General features: G+C 39.0%; 1 protein-coding gene across 1 annotated transcript in view; it reads left to right on the forward strand.

The window, feature by feature from the left end:
• Window positions 1–13791, forward strand: part of Mtcl1 (microtubule crosslinking factor 1) — a 127149-nt gene that overhangs the window by 7504 nt on the left and 105854 nt on the right. Inside the window, exons 2-3 of the mRNA XM_026412208.2 lie at window positions 3068–3292; window positions 5242–5400. Coding sequence (XP_026267993.2) covers window positions 3068–3292; window positions 5242–5400 — 384 coding nt within the window. The remainder of the gene's footprint in view (window positions 1–3067; window positions 3293–5241; window positions 5401–13791) is intronic.

Here is a 13791-nt window from a genome sequence, read left to right on the forward strand (position 1 = left end):
TCCTCTTGGTGAGGTGTGTGGCAAGCACTTTCCTGAAAGAGCATTTTCCTAAGGAGCCCGGCCATTTGACCACCGGGGAGTTGACAAAGCAATCTTCTTTAACTTGGGTTCTCCTTGATAGTCCACTGAAACAGCTTTCATTTTGAGTCATGGTCAGTTGTGTAGGACATTCTCTTATTCAGGAAGTGTGACCAGAGTGGAGAGAAGCTGCAAGCTGGGGTCAGGGGAATGAGCTGCCATATTTGTGCTCTTTTGGAGACCATTGCATACACTTGAGGATGACTCGAGAATCATCTTCCCCCCATTTTGTTCCAACCCATATTTTCCCATAGGATTCCAAGTTTATTTGTTGTGTTTCCTTAACTTAATATTATCCAGGATAAACTCGTCTTTAAGAGATTTCTTTTGCCAGGCATGGTGGCACACAACTGTAATCCCAGAAGCTGGGGAGGCTGAGACAGGAGGATTCTGAGTTCGAAGCTAGCCTCAGCAATGGCAAGAGCCTCTAAGCAACTCAGTGAGGCTCTGTCTGTAAATAAAATACAAAACAGGGCTGGGGATGTGGCTCAGTGGTTGAGTACCCCTGAGTTCAATCCCCAGGACCAAAAAAAAAAAAAAAAAAGGGAGATTTCTTTCTGTTCAGTATCTTGTCTACCTGAGCCTTTGATGTTGGGAAAGAACTTGTGTTCTTTACATAAATTTCTAGGTTTAGAACAAATGTAGGACTAGCAAGAATAGTAAGAATCAGGGGTGAATAGTAGGGCAAGAGTTGACAATTTGGGATGTCTTAAATCTGAGAGAGTTTTTTTTCTGGAGCCTTGATATTAATTAAATAAATAAATAGAAACTGAAAGCATCTTATTCTGGAGGCATTCAAATAATTAATTATTGAACAAATTAAGAAAATTTCTAAAATGCTTTTCTTTTTGTTTTTAAAAAGTATTTTTTAGTTGTAGATGGACACAATATCTTTCTTTATTTTTATGTGGTGCTGAGGATAGAACCCAGTGCCTCACACATGCAAGGCAAGCGCTCTACCACTGAGCTACAGCCCCAGCCCTAAAATGCTTTTCTTCATCTCTTCCAAATTGCCCCTCATTAAATCATAAAAGGTTACTTCATTAGAATGTATATCCTGTGTACTGCTGTTTTAATTATGGGTTTGGGGAAGTTTTCACAATTAGGCTGCAAGACCAAAATAAAGCAAAGGTGCAGGAAGTCCAATTTAGTCATTTTGTTGATATGGTCTGTTGTGTGTGTGTTGACTGTTGGTGTGTATTCATTTCACAAATACTTTTTGAGAGGCAGATGTGTCCCTTATGTTGCTCTGGGTGCAAAGAAGATGCTAGAGGCAAGGTTTTGATCCTTGGAAGCTTTTAGTGTAGATAACAAAACAGTAAATAGGAAAAAAAGTACAAATAATGTTAGACGATGATCATAAGTGGGAAGAAAACAGATTAAAGCCGGAGGTTAAAGACAGTGGGGTTCCAGGCCTGGGGTCAGGGGAAGTGTGGACTACGTGACTTCCCACATTATATGACAGAATGAGCTCCCCGAGACCTGCAGGGGGACAGCAGGTGAGACCTTGTGTCCTCTGCAGGCAGTCTTCAACTGGAGAGGCCCAGTGCCTTAGGGAGGGAGTTGCGGGTAGACTTGAAAGAAAGAAGCCCTGGCCGGTTTGGGCAGGGGGCGGGGTGGTCTGATTTACATATTAAAGGATGACTGCTGGATAGAGCTGGGAGGATTAGAGGGCCTGAGGGGAAGCTGGAGCCGCAGTGTGTCTGTATGGCTGAGGGGCTGGAAGCCTGGGTCAGGGTCCCAGAACTGGGGCCTTGGTGTTTGAGCTGGGGGAAGAGTGCAGGCCCTTTGGGAAGAAAACAGCACTCACTGATGGTGTGGCTCTAGAGGGCAGAGGGCTTTAGGGGGGTTCTCCTTGTCAACAGTTTATAAAGATTTTAATTGGCTTTATTTGCACTTTTTCAATTAGGCAGCACTTAGTTCCATAAAATCCAATGAGTGTTCCCATGTGCTAGGCAGAGATTTGTTTTATAGAGGGAGAAGGGCAGAAGAAAGCAGAAACAAAAGAACAAAGAGCAGATGGTGGTTTCAATGTAACTTTCCTTGTAAGGCAGGGACAGGGAGTCAGAACCCTAGACAAATAGCTGATTAGTTAACATCAGGTTACTTTAGGCTACTTTCCCACCCCTAAGGATTAAAGCCCAGGGAACTTCATTATTATTGAAACTGACCTGTTGGGGGGGGCATTCTGCTATTATCTCTCTCCTGATTGCTTAGAAGGTCACAGAACAACTTAGTTTTGATTTGGTGACATGGAATTTAATATGAATGATATCATTTTAATTTTTAGCCTGGTCTGTTGGGGCCTAGTGTGGGAGCTTAGTCCAAAACAACATTTATAATTTTTTTTTTCATCATCCGGTGTTCAGATTGTTTTCGTGTTGGTGACAAAGAATGGAGATATGGAAAATAAAAGAGAGAAGAATGGGAAAATATAAACTCCATGTATATTTGAAGGATATAAACTCAATGTGTATTTGAAATAATGAAAAAATAATGAAAATGTTTCATTGTTCAATAGAGTCATGTAATCAAAGCTGAGATTTGTATTGTGGAACAGAGTTTAGAGACATTTGCAAGAATGCTATATTTCCAGGGTAAGTTATTATCTTATTAAAGTTTATGTTCTTTCAAGGTAGAGTTTGTCTGAGTCATCTTAGTACCTAACTTGTGCCTTAGAGATACAGGTTTAGGTCAGTGTTGAGTTTCACTCTAAAGATTTAGTTATCTGCAAAGTTGATTTCATTTTTGATGGTATTGAGAACAAACTGGGAGTGTAGCCAAAAGGCTACAAAGAATAACACAGGCTGGATTTTAGTTTCTTTGTCTATGAGATTTGAACAGACATTTGGTAATATTATTTCATGTGAGAAGTACTATATCACACAGACATTTCATGAGCTGATGGGATAGAATGTGGATGAAGGAGAGAGGTGCCATCCTTTCTAGATGGGCGTCACTCATAAATATGCTCTGTCTGGTTTCTTAGGATGAGTTGGATGAACTCCGTGCTGAGATGGAAGAGATGAGAGATAGTTATTTAGAGGAAGATGTTTACCAGGTGCAGGAACTTCGGCGAGAACTGGACCGTGCTAACAAAAACTGCCGAATCCTGCAGTACCGTCTCAGGAAAGCAGAGCAGAAAAGCCTGAAAGTGGCAGAGACTGGGCAGGTGGATGGTGAGCTTATCCGAAGCCTGGAGCAGGACTTGAAGGTGAGTAGGAGGGGTTGATGGAGTGGGCATTCCCGAGGGGCTGCTGTGTGCTACATCATTCCTCTGAAAATGTAACCTCCAAGACCTCTCATGCAAGGGCTCTACCACTGAGTTACCCCCAAACCCTATCCCTAGCAAACTAGTACACATGTTCCTGATGTTCTTTTTCTGCTTATGTCTTTCTCAATAGATATCAGCATAAACGTACTTGGTTTACTTTATGCTTTAAAAGGTATGTGTAGTCATATGACTTTGATGGACCAAGATTTATATCTGTCATAAAATGAACTGAACTAAACCTTAAAAAACATCATAATAATGAATCTATAATGAAAAATAATTAATACCAGCCATTTGGTCTGACAGTTGGATAGAAATTGTACAGAGAGCTGGGCATGGTTGGCACATGCTTGTAATCCCAGTGGCTTGGGAGACTGAGACAGGAGAATCACGAGTTCAAAGCCAGCCTCAGCAACTTTAAGGCTCTAAGCAACTCAATGAGACCCTGTCTCTAAATAAAATACAAAATAGGGCTGAGGATGTGGCTCAGTGGTCAGGTGCCCCTGAGTTCAATCCCCCGTACCAAAAAAATAAATAAATAAAAATAAAGAAAGAAAGAAAAATAAATTGTACAGAGATTTCCTAAGGATCAGAAATATTTAAAAAAAAATCTGTTGATTGTCAAGACAAGATGTCAAGAGCCATTCTTCAAAGCTGACCATCTCCCTTAATTATTTTTATGGTTATTTAGGTTTCTGGGATTCAGAAAGCCTGAGATTGCCCTACTAAAGTGAGACTTTTACAGTGGTGATTTAACTGAAGGAGTAATAGGATAGTAACTAATTGTTCAAGCGTCTGTGAAAACCAGTGACAGGAATGGGAATGAGGTGAAGAAACCCCAGACTTTGTACCCTTTGCTCACCCTACAGACAGCAAAGCTTCTGCCATGACCTGGTTATCAAATCATTTATCTAGATTGAATTATGCATAACGTCCTCCTCCTAATGGAAATACTTGTGAAATCTCTTCTAGCCTTTTATTACAACAGGAAAAGAATCTTTATAATTCCATCAAAGTTATAAACCACTTACAAAATGTCATTCAATGTGATAAAGGGTAATTTATATTACTTTTACAAAATCTCTGTCCTCATTTGCTTTTAGAAAATAGAAATGTTTAATTGCTTTGAACATTCCAATGTTTCAGCCAAGCTAGAGCCATAGTAGAAAATTTGAAATTTCACTACATTGAACATTTACTGTAACAGAATTACTTGATTTGTTTCTTTCAGCAGACAGGCTTAGGAGTACTTTAGGGAAAAGAAGTATTGATTTGTTTATTAATATTTTTAATTTATCATTTAACGCATTGAGCCTGGGGCTGGGGATGTGGCTCAAGCGGTAGCGCACTCGCCTGGCATGCGTGCGGCCCGGGTTCGATCCTCAGCACCACATACGATAAAGATGTTGTGTCCGCCAAATACTAAAAAATAAATATTAAAAATATTCTCTCTCTCTCTCCCTCTCTCTTTAAAAAAATAAAAATAAAAAATAAAGCATTGAGCCTGGGTGGGATTACCATTCTTGGTGCTTTTCTATGAGGAAATGGTGCTATTCAAAGTGGCCTTTCAATCCACATAAAAGTCTTATTCTTCCTCATGATATTAACTTCATATTTTAAATTATAGACTAAATATCCCTATGTGAAGTGCTTGGACCAGAAGTGGTTCAGATTTTGGAGCATTTCAGATTTTGGAATTTTGGATCAGAGATGTTCAACCTGTAATACCTTCTTTGGTTGAACTTACGTCTGTTAAATATTGCCAGGGCCTTTGCTATTTGGTATAATACCACTGGACTTAATGATTCTGTCTCTGAAGTTGTCTGAGTATACCCTTAGCACATAAAAAGCTTCACATTGTGATGATGATCTCTGTGTGGTTGATGCAGGTAGCCAAAGATGTATCTGTCAGATTGCACCATGAACTTGAGACTGTAGAGGAAAAGCGTTCGAAAGCTGAAGATGAAAATGAAACTCTCCGACAGCAGATGATTGAAGTGGAAATATCCAAACAGGCCCTCCAGAATGAGCTGGAGAGATTGAAAGAGGTAATACAGAACTACGTGGGCATTCCCCCTAGGGTTTAATTGTTAGGAACTTGGGACTCTGTATCTCTGTTGTGCTACAAAGCAGGAGTACATAAGCTGCAGAGGCCTGTTTGTCTGGCTCAGGGGCTAAGAATGGATTTTACATTTTTTCTAGCATTGTAAACCAATAAACAAAAACCCGCACAAAATAAACCTGCCAAGAGCAAGGAATGGAATAAAGATATGGTGGTTTTTGGTGCTTGCAAAGCCTAAAATATTTTTTTTTTTAATAATTTCTGTTTAGATGAGCTGATCATTAAACCCTTCAATGTGTCGGTAGGGTCTCTTTTTACTGGAATACAGAATTAAGCAGTAGCTTTTTACTTGAGTATTTTCTTTCAATGAGCTGAAAAGTTGTTTTGGTTGCCTGTTAAAGTTCTGTAAACAGATAATAAATTGCTACCTACATATATAACTATTATTCAGTCAATATGATTTACTTATTGGCATTCTTTAATTTTAGCAATGTGGTCTAGAAAATAGTATATGTGTATTTTTCATTTGTATATACAATAATGTAAATCCTAATTTGTTGATGATTTCTGTAATACAATTGAAGCTGAGTGTTTTCTTGGAAAACATCCTGCATATTGATGAAACTAAATATTATTGATGAAGGCTTGAAGATGCTGGTTCAAGCTGGCATGTTACCTGCTGACAGCTTCACTTGGCAGTTTTATTTTTTTGGTGTGGGGGAATTTGTTTCCTGATTTACCCAGTCATTCCCCATCCATCCAAATGTCCTCTACAACACTTTGTTCAGGCCTGACTCTGCACTCTGCAGAAGAATATGTGCAAGTGCAGTACAGGTCTTGCTCTTGGGGTGCCCATGCTTTAATCTGCCACAAAGATAGCAAAATACAAATTATAGCAGATAAGTGAGTGCTGCTGCCTCTTGGATTCTCCCTCACTGCCTCTGCTCTCAGCAATGCACAGCCATCTCAACATGCTTTTTCAGGTATCCCATCTGCCCCTAATGCCCTCTGGAATGCAAGCTCTGTGGGACAGGGATGCAGCTTTGTCTGTCTGATTCACTGGGGGTTCCTTGTGCCTAGAAGGTGCTGAAGAGATGAATAAAGGGGAAAGATCACAGCTTCCTGGGGTACCTGGCAAGCTTCTGAGAGCTGGCTTTCATCATGGGTGACCCTTGCTCTCAACTTACACATGAATTTGCTCCCTGATGAGAGGGACTTTGTTCTTTAATTGTGGATCTTTTTCTTCTGTACTTATAGTTCCTGGTACTTTTACTCTCTCCTTTTTTTTGGTCTAAACTTTCTTGATGGTATGCTGTAAACTGTTTTCCTTCTTTTTTTTTAATTTTTAATTTTTTTTCCTTGTTCATTATATATCAAAAGCACACAGAATTCCTTACTTATCATTTCCAATTTGAGTCTGATGTTGCAGGTATAGAAAACAATTTAGAAGTATATTTTATAAGTTGATTTGTTTGTGCATGTTTTTTGTGTTAATATATAAATATACATATGAAAATGTATATACAAACATATATAAAATATATAGTCATCCTTTAGTATCTGTAGATTTATTCCAGGACCTCTATAGATAGCAAAATTTGTAATGCTCAAGGCCCTTTTATCAAATGGCATATTTGCATGTAACTTATATATAATCTACCTTTATACGTAAAATTATCTCTAGGTCACTTATAATACCTAATACAATATAAATGTCCTGCAAATAGTTGTTATGTTGTATTGTTCATGGAATAATGACAAAGAGTCTGTAATATTCAGTACAGATGCAGTATATTTTTCTAGAATAGTTTCAACCCATGGTTTAGTTGCCTCTAGGTATGGAACGCCCTGGACACAGAGGGCTGACTGCATGTATTTTTCAAGCAAGCAAAGATTCTTTTTCATACATTTAAATCAATATGTGTAGGATTTGACATTACTTTGAAGAAAACATTGAAAGCAAGGCCAAAGTGAGGCAAGGATCTTTCAATAGCCTGATGTTGGCTCAGGGTGGATATGAGAAGTGGAGAAATCAGCCCCTCCCTGTATGGGTTAAAATTACTCAGAGGGATTGCTCAATTGGATGAAATAAGTATTTTATCTCCAGATTTGTAGTCAGACCAGTGGGACTGCATATTTATATCAAACTTCTAAATGAGTTGTAAAACTGACAGGAGTTTCAGGAGGGTTAGAATGCTGATAGATTTTGCTGGAAGCAGAGAGTGATGACACCTACTGATACCAGATTCAGAGGTTTTGTGGGAGATATTTATTGCCAACTGTTTGTCTCTGTGGATGGGATATTTTCACACAAACTCGAACAAATGTACTATGAGTTTTTCTGTAGCATAAGCATAAGATTTTTCTGATCCCAAACTTTGCTGCTAGTCATTCACCTCAGAAGTTTTGTAAATGAATGTGGGACATCCTTAAATAGGCAAGGACAGTTCATGTTTTGTCTGTGTCTGAGTAACAGAAGTTATTGCAGATGAACAGATCCTAATTTGTTGATGATTTCTATTATACAATTAAAGCTGAGGTCAGTGAAACAAAGCAGCTCCATGCAACTTCATCTCTGCAGCTGCCCCTGGGCCTTCTCCCTAAAGCTCCAGACAATTTTCAGTGGCCTGGTGGATATCTCTAATATGAACTTTTCCTAGCACTTCTGACTCGGCATGTCCAGCTCAAATTTACCACCCCTCGTGCTAACCTGCGCCACCTCTTGCCTCTCGTGTATGTGTGATGGTACCACTATCCTTTTAGTCACTGAGGCATATGATGGCAGTGATCACCAACTTTCTGGTTCTCTATCTTCATTTGCTTGCTAAGTGCTTTAGGTTCTGCTCTTCTGCTTTTGTAGTTTTAGGAATTTTCTTTCTCACTGACACATGATATAATGTGGATGGACTTTGAAAATTTGCTAAGTCAAAGAAGCCAGACATAGTGTATGATTCAATTATAGTAACCACCCAGAATAGATAAATTCACATGGATGGGATACATTAGTAGTTTCGGGGCTGGGGTTGTGGTTCAGTGGTAAAGTGCTTGCCTAGCATGTTTGAGGCATTGGGTTCGATTCTCAGCCTTCATATGAATAAAGTCATTAAATAAAGGTCCATTGACAACTAAAAAAGTATTAAAAAAAAAACAACAAAAAAACATTAGTAGTTTCTAGGGGTCAAGGAGAGGGAAGAAGGGTGACTAACTGTGTAATGGATTTGGGTTTTGTTGGGGGGTCATGAAAATGTTTTAGAATTAGATAGAGATGGTGGCTGCATTACATTGTGAATGTACTAAATGCAATTGAATTGTTCACTGGAAAATAGTTAATTTTATATTATGTGAATTTTTAAAAAAATATTAATTTTTTAGTTGTAGTTATCAATACCTTTATTTTATTTATTTATTTTTATGTGGTGCTGAGGATTGAACCCAGGGCCTCGCCTGTGCTAGGCAAGCGCTCTAACACAGAGCCACAACCCCAGCCCCATATTATGTGAATTTTAACTTCAAAAATTTTTGTCTCTATTGTAGCCATATTTTCATCAGTCTCACCTCAAACAAATATTTGAAGGCTGACAGTGTACATTAATGCTACACAGTATTTCTAGTTTTTCTCTTTTACATCCCAGAAGTGTTCCTCTGTGCTTAAACAAACTTGCCTTGGACCCAAGTTGTTAACTCTTAAGAATGACATAGGGGACCATTACTACTTGACCCATCTTCTTTCCCTATTGGGTTTCTTATTACTTGGCTATAAATCCTGGAGTAAAAGAAAAGAGCATTTCAGAAGGATGACAAGGGACTGTATCCTCTGGTCCTCATTGAACTAATAGAAGTATATTATGGAAAAGTTACCTTCTCCATTGATAGATAAGGAGACAAGAGGGCTGACCTTTCTAGAATTATCCATTCTGGCAAGCCAGATTGCCTGCTTGCACTCTGTTGCCTGTTCACGTAGGTGCCCACACCTCATTCCACTTGTGCAAAGCTCAAATAATTGCTTCCTTCCACATTATTGCACTCAACTCTGGGGGAATATCTCAAAAATTGGAAGTGGTTAACCTTATCTTAATTTCCACATCTTAAAGATTGATGATATGCTTTCTTTCAATACCATTTCATTCTGTCTTGAGTTTTTTGAGTGCCTATTATAAAGTAGACCCAAATAATAAGTAGCTACGTTAGTTAGTTGGCACTTGCAAGGGAGAGAGACATGTGATAGATCATGCCAGTGAATGAAGCAGGATTGTTGAAAAGGAGTGTCAAAAGGCAAATTAGGTGATGTATCTCATTGACTTGTATTTACCATTCATAAATTGTGACAGCTTCCATTCTGTAAGATAGAATGAGAGCTCTTGCTGGTAGAACAGTGGATTTTGTAAAGTGGGCACTGAGAAAGAGAATTCTAGGAAAAGAACCTGATGGGTCAACTTCAGGTTGCTTCTCTGTTTTTTCTATAAGCAGAGGGGCTTTCATATCATGCTGGCTAAAACTGGCTTTTTGGAGGTTTGGGTTTCATTGGGTGCTATTGTCTGTCTCCTGCTTTCTAGTAAGATCAGATAGACATTTTAGTTTTGATGTGGTGGTGTGGAGCTTCATCATGAGTATTCCATTTTGTTCTGGTCTGGTGTGGTCAGTTAGCTTAATACAGGAACTCAGTCCAAACCAATGATCCTTTGGATTTTTAACTGTAACCCACACAAGAAATGCATTTTAGATCATTATTCAATATACAAACACAAACAAAGATTTTACAGAGAGATGCTTATCTTTGTCATGGAGTGGAATCTGATACTTTCAGTTATACTCAGTTTAATTCATTTTTTAAGGGTGGTTATAACATTGACTTAGTTCATCAGTGGATTGTTGCAGTTTGGAAAAGTTTGAAAAAAATCGTTTGTTAATTGAGTTGTTCACATTTTCTGTATCCATAATCCCCCATTATAATTGTGAGCTTTAATTTTCTTCTCATAATTTGTCGAATTTTGCTTTATATATTTTGAGACCATATTTTTATTAAAAAATTTTAGTTGTATATGGACAATAATGTCTTTGTTTATTTCATGTGGTGATGAGAATTGAACCCAGTGCCTCATACGTGCTAGGCAGGTGCTCTACCACTGAGCTACAACTCCAGCCCCGAGACCATATTTTTAAATGTTAACAGTTGAGACTATTCTTTGTGATAAATTATTGTCTTTTAATTTGGTAATGACCTCTTTGTTTCAATTTTGCTGAATAGCTACTTTTTCTGCTTTAATCGTCTACACCAAATTTCTTTTGATTATATTTGCCTAGGGTAGCTTTTCTGTGATGCCTTTGGTTTCTGTTTTTCTGGCACTATCTTTTGGGTGTATTTAAAATTTTTTTTTTTTTCGGTAGGGGCTGGGGATATAGCTCAGTTGGTACAGTGCTTGGGTTCAATTCCTAACACCTCAAAAAAAATTGTATGTATGGATAGAATGCCTTTATTTTATTTGTTTATGTAGTGCTGAGGATCGAACTTAGTGCCTCACACATGCAAGCGCTCTGCCACTGAGCTACAGCCCCAGCCGTGTTTTAGGTATATTTTTCATGAATAGAATATAGCTACGTTTTAAAAAAGTGGAATCTGAGAATCTCTAAACTGATGGATTTGATCCACTTATATTTATTGTGTTTATTGATATAGGTAAATTTGTCCCTATCATTGTATTTTCTCTTCTTTATTTTCCATGATTTTTTCTTCCTTCCTTCCTTCCTTTCTTTCTTTTTTTTAAGCGTTGATTTCCTTTTTAATTAACTTTGTAATCCTTATGTTCTCTCTCTTTTGACTGGGAAGTTACACATTCTATCTAAGAAAGCTTCAACTCCAATCAACTCCTGTCTTTCATATTATTATTATCTGGTAACATTTTCTTTAGAATTATCAGTTAGTCTTAAGTGGGGCCTTCTTATGTCAGCTGTTCTTATTTATTTCATCCTCCATGTCACCTAAATGTTCTCAGTGTTTTTTAAAAAATCTTTTTATCTCCCTTTGCTACATTCTGGTTGACTTCTGCAGGTCTTATCCACACTACTAATTCTCTTTTGTAAAAAAGACAATTACTGTTTTATTCTCCATGAAGTTTTTCCTTTCAGTGAATTTACCTTGCATTTAAGAATTTAAAAATAATTTTGCTTGTTTTTTTTTCACAGAATTTTCTTTTTTCCTCATTGTTGCTGTTTGTTATTTTAAGACTTCAGCAGCTTTAAGTCTTAGTCTTTCAGTCTGTTCTGTTATTTCAGGAGTTCTTGGTGTTATTAATCCTTCTGTTTGTCAGAGATCCGACATTCCCTCACTCACAGTGGGTTTTATTGCAAGCTCATCATAGTGGGAATCCTATGGGGTCTGCTGATTGTTCTAGTGAGATTTTTCCATTGGTCTTTCCCAGAGGCCTCAGTTTGTTTCATTGGTTCAGACGCAACTTTTAATTTCTGGCTTGAGGAGTTTTGTATCAAATGGGTGATGCCAGTGTGGCCATCACACCTGTGTGTGGCATAGGCCTAGGGCATTTTTACACTTCAAAAGAGATTGTTTCTATTCATTGGGTTCCTGAGGGGGGGCGGGCTTATCCTCTGCCTCCCTTAGTGATTTTTAGTTCTTCCTCATTGGGTGCACCTCTCAGCCAGTTGTCTGGGTGCATTACCTAAAGCCTCTTCCTATGCCTCTGGCTGGTAACTTGTACCATTTCCACACACATCCCCTGATACTCTTGTGTGCTAACTGCTCTGTTTTTCAATCTCTATTCATTTCTGATGGTGAGGAATTTCCCCCCAAGTTAAGCTGTGTATACGTTTTTGTTATTTACCTTTATCTAGCATTTCTAACTATACATTGGGAGGAGGGCTTAGGATAACTTAATGTGCTATATTACCCAAACTGGATTTGATCTTAGGGTTCAGCAGAAACCTCCCAATAGCAGCTCTGGAGCCTCGGGGGTAAGCATGCTAACTTCTAATCACAGCTTGGCCCTGACTCTTCCTCCTGCTTTACTCTCTGCCTCAATTTCCTCAACCCCCACTGAACTCCAAGGCTGCTTTGTACACATGGGTTTTGCAGTGTCATGGCTTCTACGCACTTCTCTTCTCTCTGGACATCTTTCTTCTGTTTTCTCAAGCAGTGGACAAGGACTTTCTGTGTGTGTCATTATATAGAAACTGTCAGAGCCAGAAAGTTTGGACACTTAGTTGCACAGACATAATGGTTTGCTGCTCTTTTGCTTCAGTGCAGTAAAATAATGTCTGTGCTTCCAGATTTATGGTTTCCCTCTTAAGCAGAGATTAGCTTGGGTGAGCCAGCAGAAGTCTCTTTGGGCAAAGTCTTGTCAGGGCACCTCCTAGGACACTGACCATGTTGTAGGGTCAGTAGGTCATGAGGTTTTTCCTGGGCAGGTGTTTTGTGTGTTAGCTCAGGAAGGAATAGAGCAGCACCTGGTTTCATTTGCTAGTCACTGTGTGTGTGCGTGTGTGTGTGTGTGTGTGTGTGTGTGAGTGTGTGTAAGTGAGAGAGAGAGAGGGAAATTCTAGCAGGAGATCAGGAAGGAGGGAAAATTTGGTGTCTTAAATGATATCCCAGTTATGCGGCCTGCTAGGTTAATAATGAGTTACAATGAATTGCAGAATGGGAGGAAGGAGAATTGGGAGCGTCTGGTTAAGCCTTTTCCCAAACACTGAAACTTGAGAAGAGTCTGGTATGTGATGTATATGTGTGTGTGTGTGTGTGTGTGTGTGTGTGTGTTTGCATGTGTCCCCACGTGTGTATCTTTGTATTTGTGTATAAGTATCCCAGTGTCTCGGTGTGCATACATTGCTGTGTCTGTTTCTGTGTGTGTGTGTGTGTGAGTGTGTGTGTGTGTATGTGTGTTCAGTGTCTGAACCACTTTTGTCACTGCTCCTGTGAGCCTTTTGTGTCTTTTCTTGCAGAACAGGAGGACAGGGGTGACCAGCCTGGAAATGCAGAGTGCAGAGGCCCATGGAGTGTTAGGAACAGGGCAGCAAATGCAGAAAGACTTGGCATAAATATTTTCAAATGCTTAAGCTGTAATGGAACAGTTTGGCGGCTGGAAAGAAAGGGTGTGTGTGTTCGTTAAACAACCATAAATAGTACTAATGGCTGATTCATGCTGCTGCTGGGAGGATGAGACAGAGCATATCACAGTTAGTTCTGGTCAGTAGGAATCCATGTCCTGGGAGCCAGTTCTTGTCAAAAATCAAGACAAAATCCTACTGAGGTCTTCTGTTAGTCTAGGAAAAGTCCCAAAGCTCTCTTCTTAGTGCTCACCTCAGGCATCTCATCCATCTGGCTTCACAGTGACCTTGTGAGATGAGCAGGGTTTTCCTCATGAGGAGCTGT

The sequence above is a fragment of the Urocitellus parryii genome, chromosome 13, assembly GCF_045843805.1.
Source record: "Urocitellus parryii isolate mUroPar1 chromosome 13, mUroPar1.hap1, whole genome shotgun sequence".
NCBI lineage: Eukaryota > Metazoa > Chordata > Mammalia > Rodentia > Sciuridae > Urocitellus > Urocitellus parryii.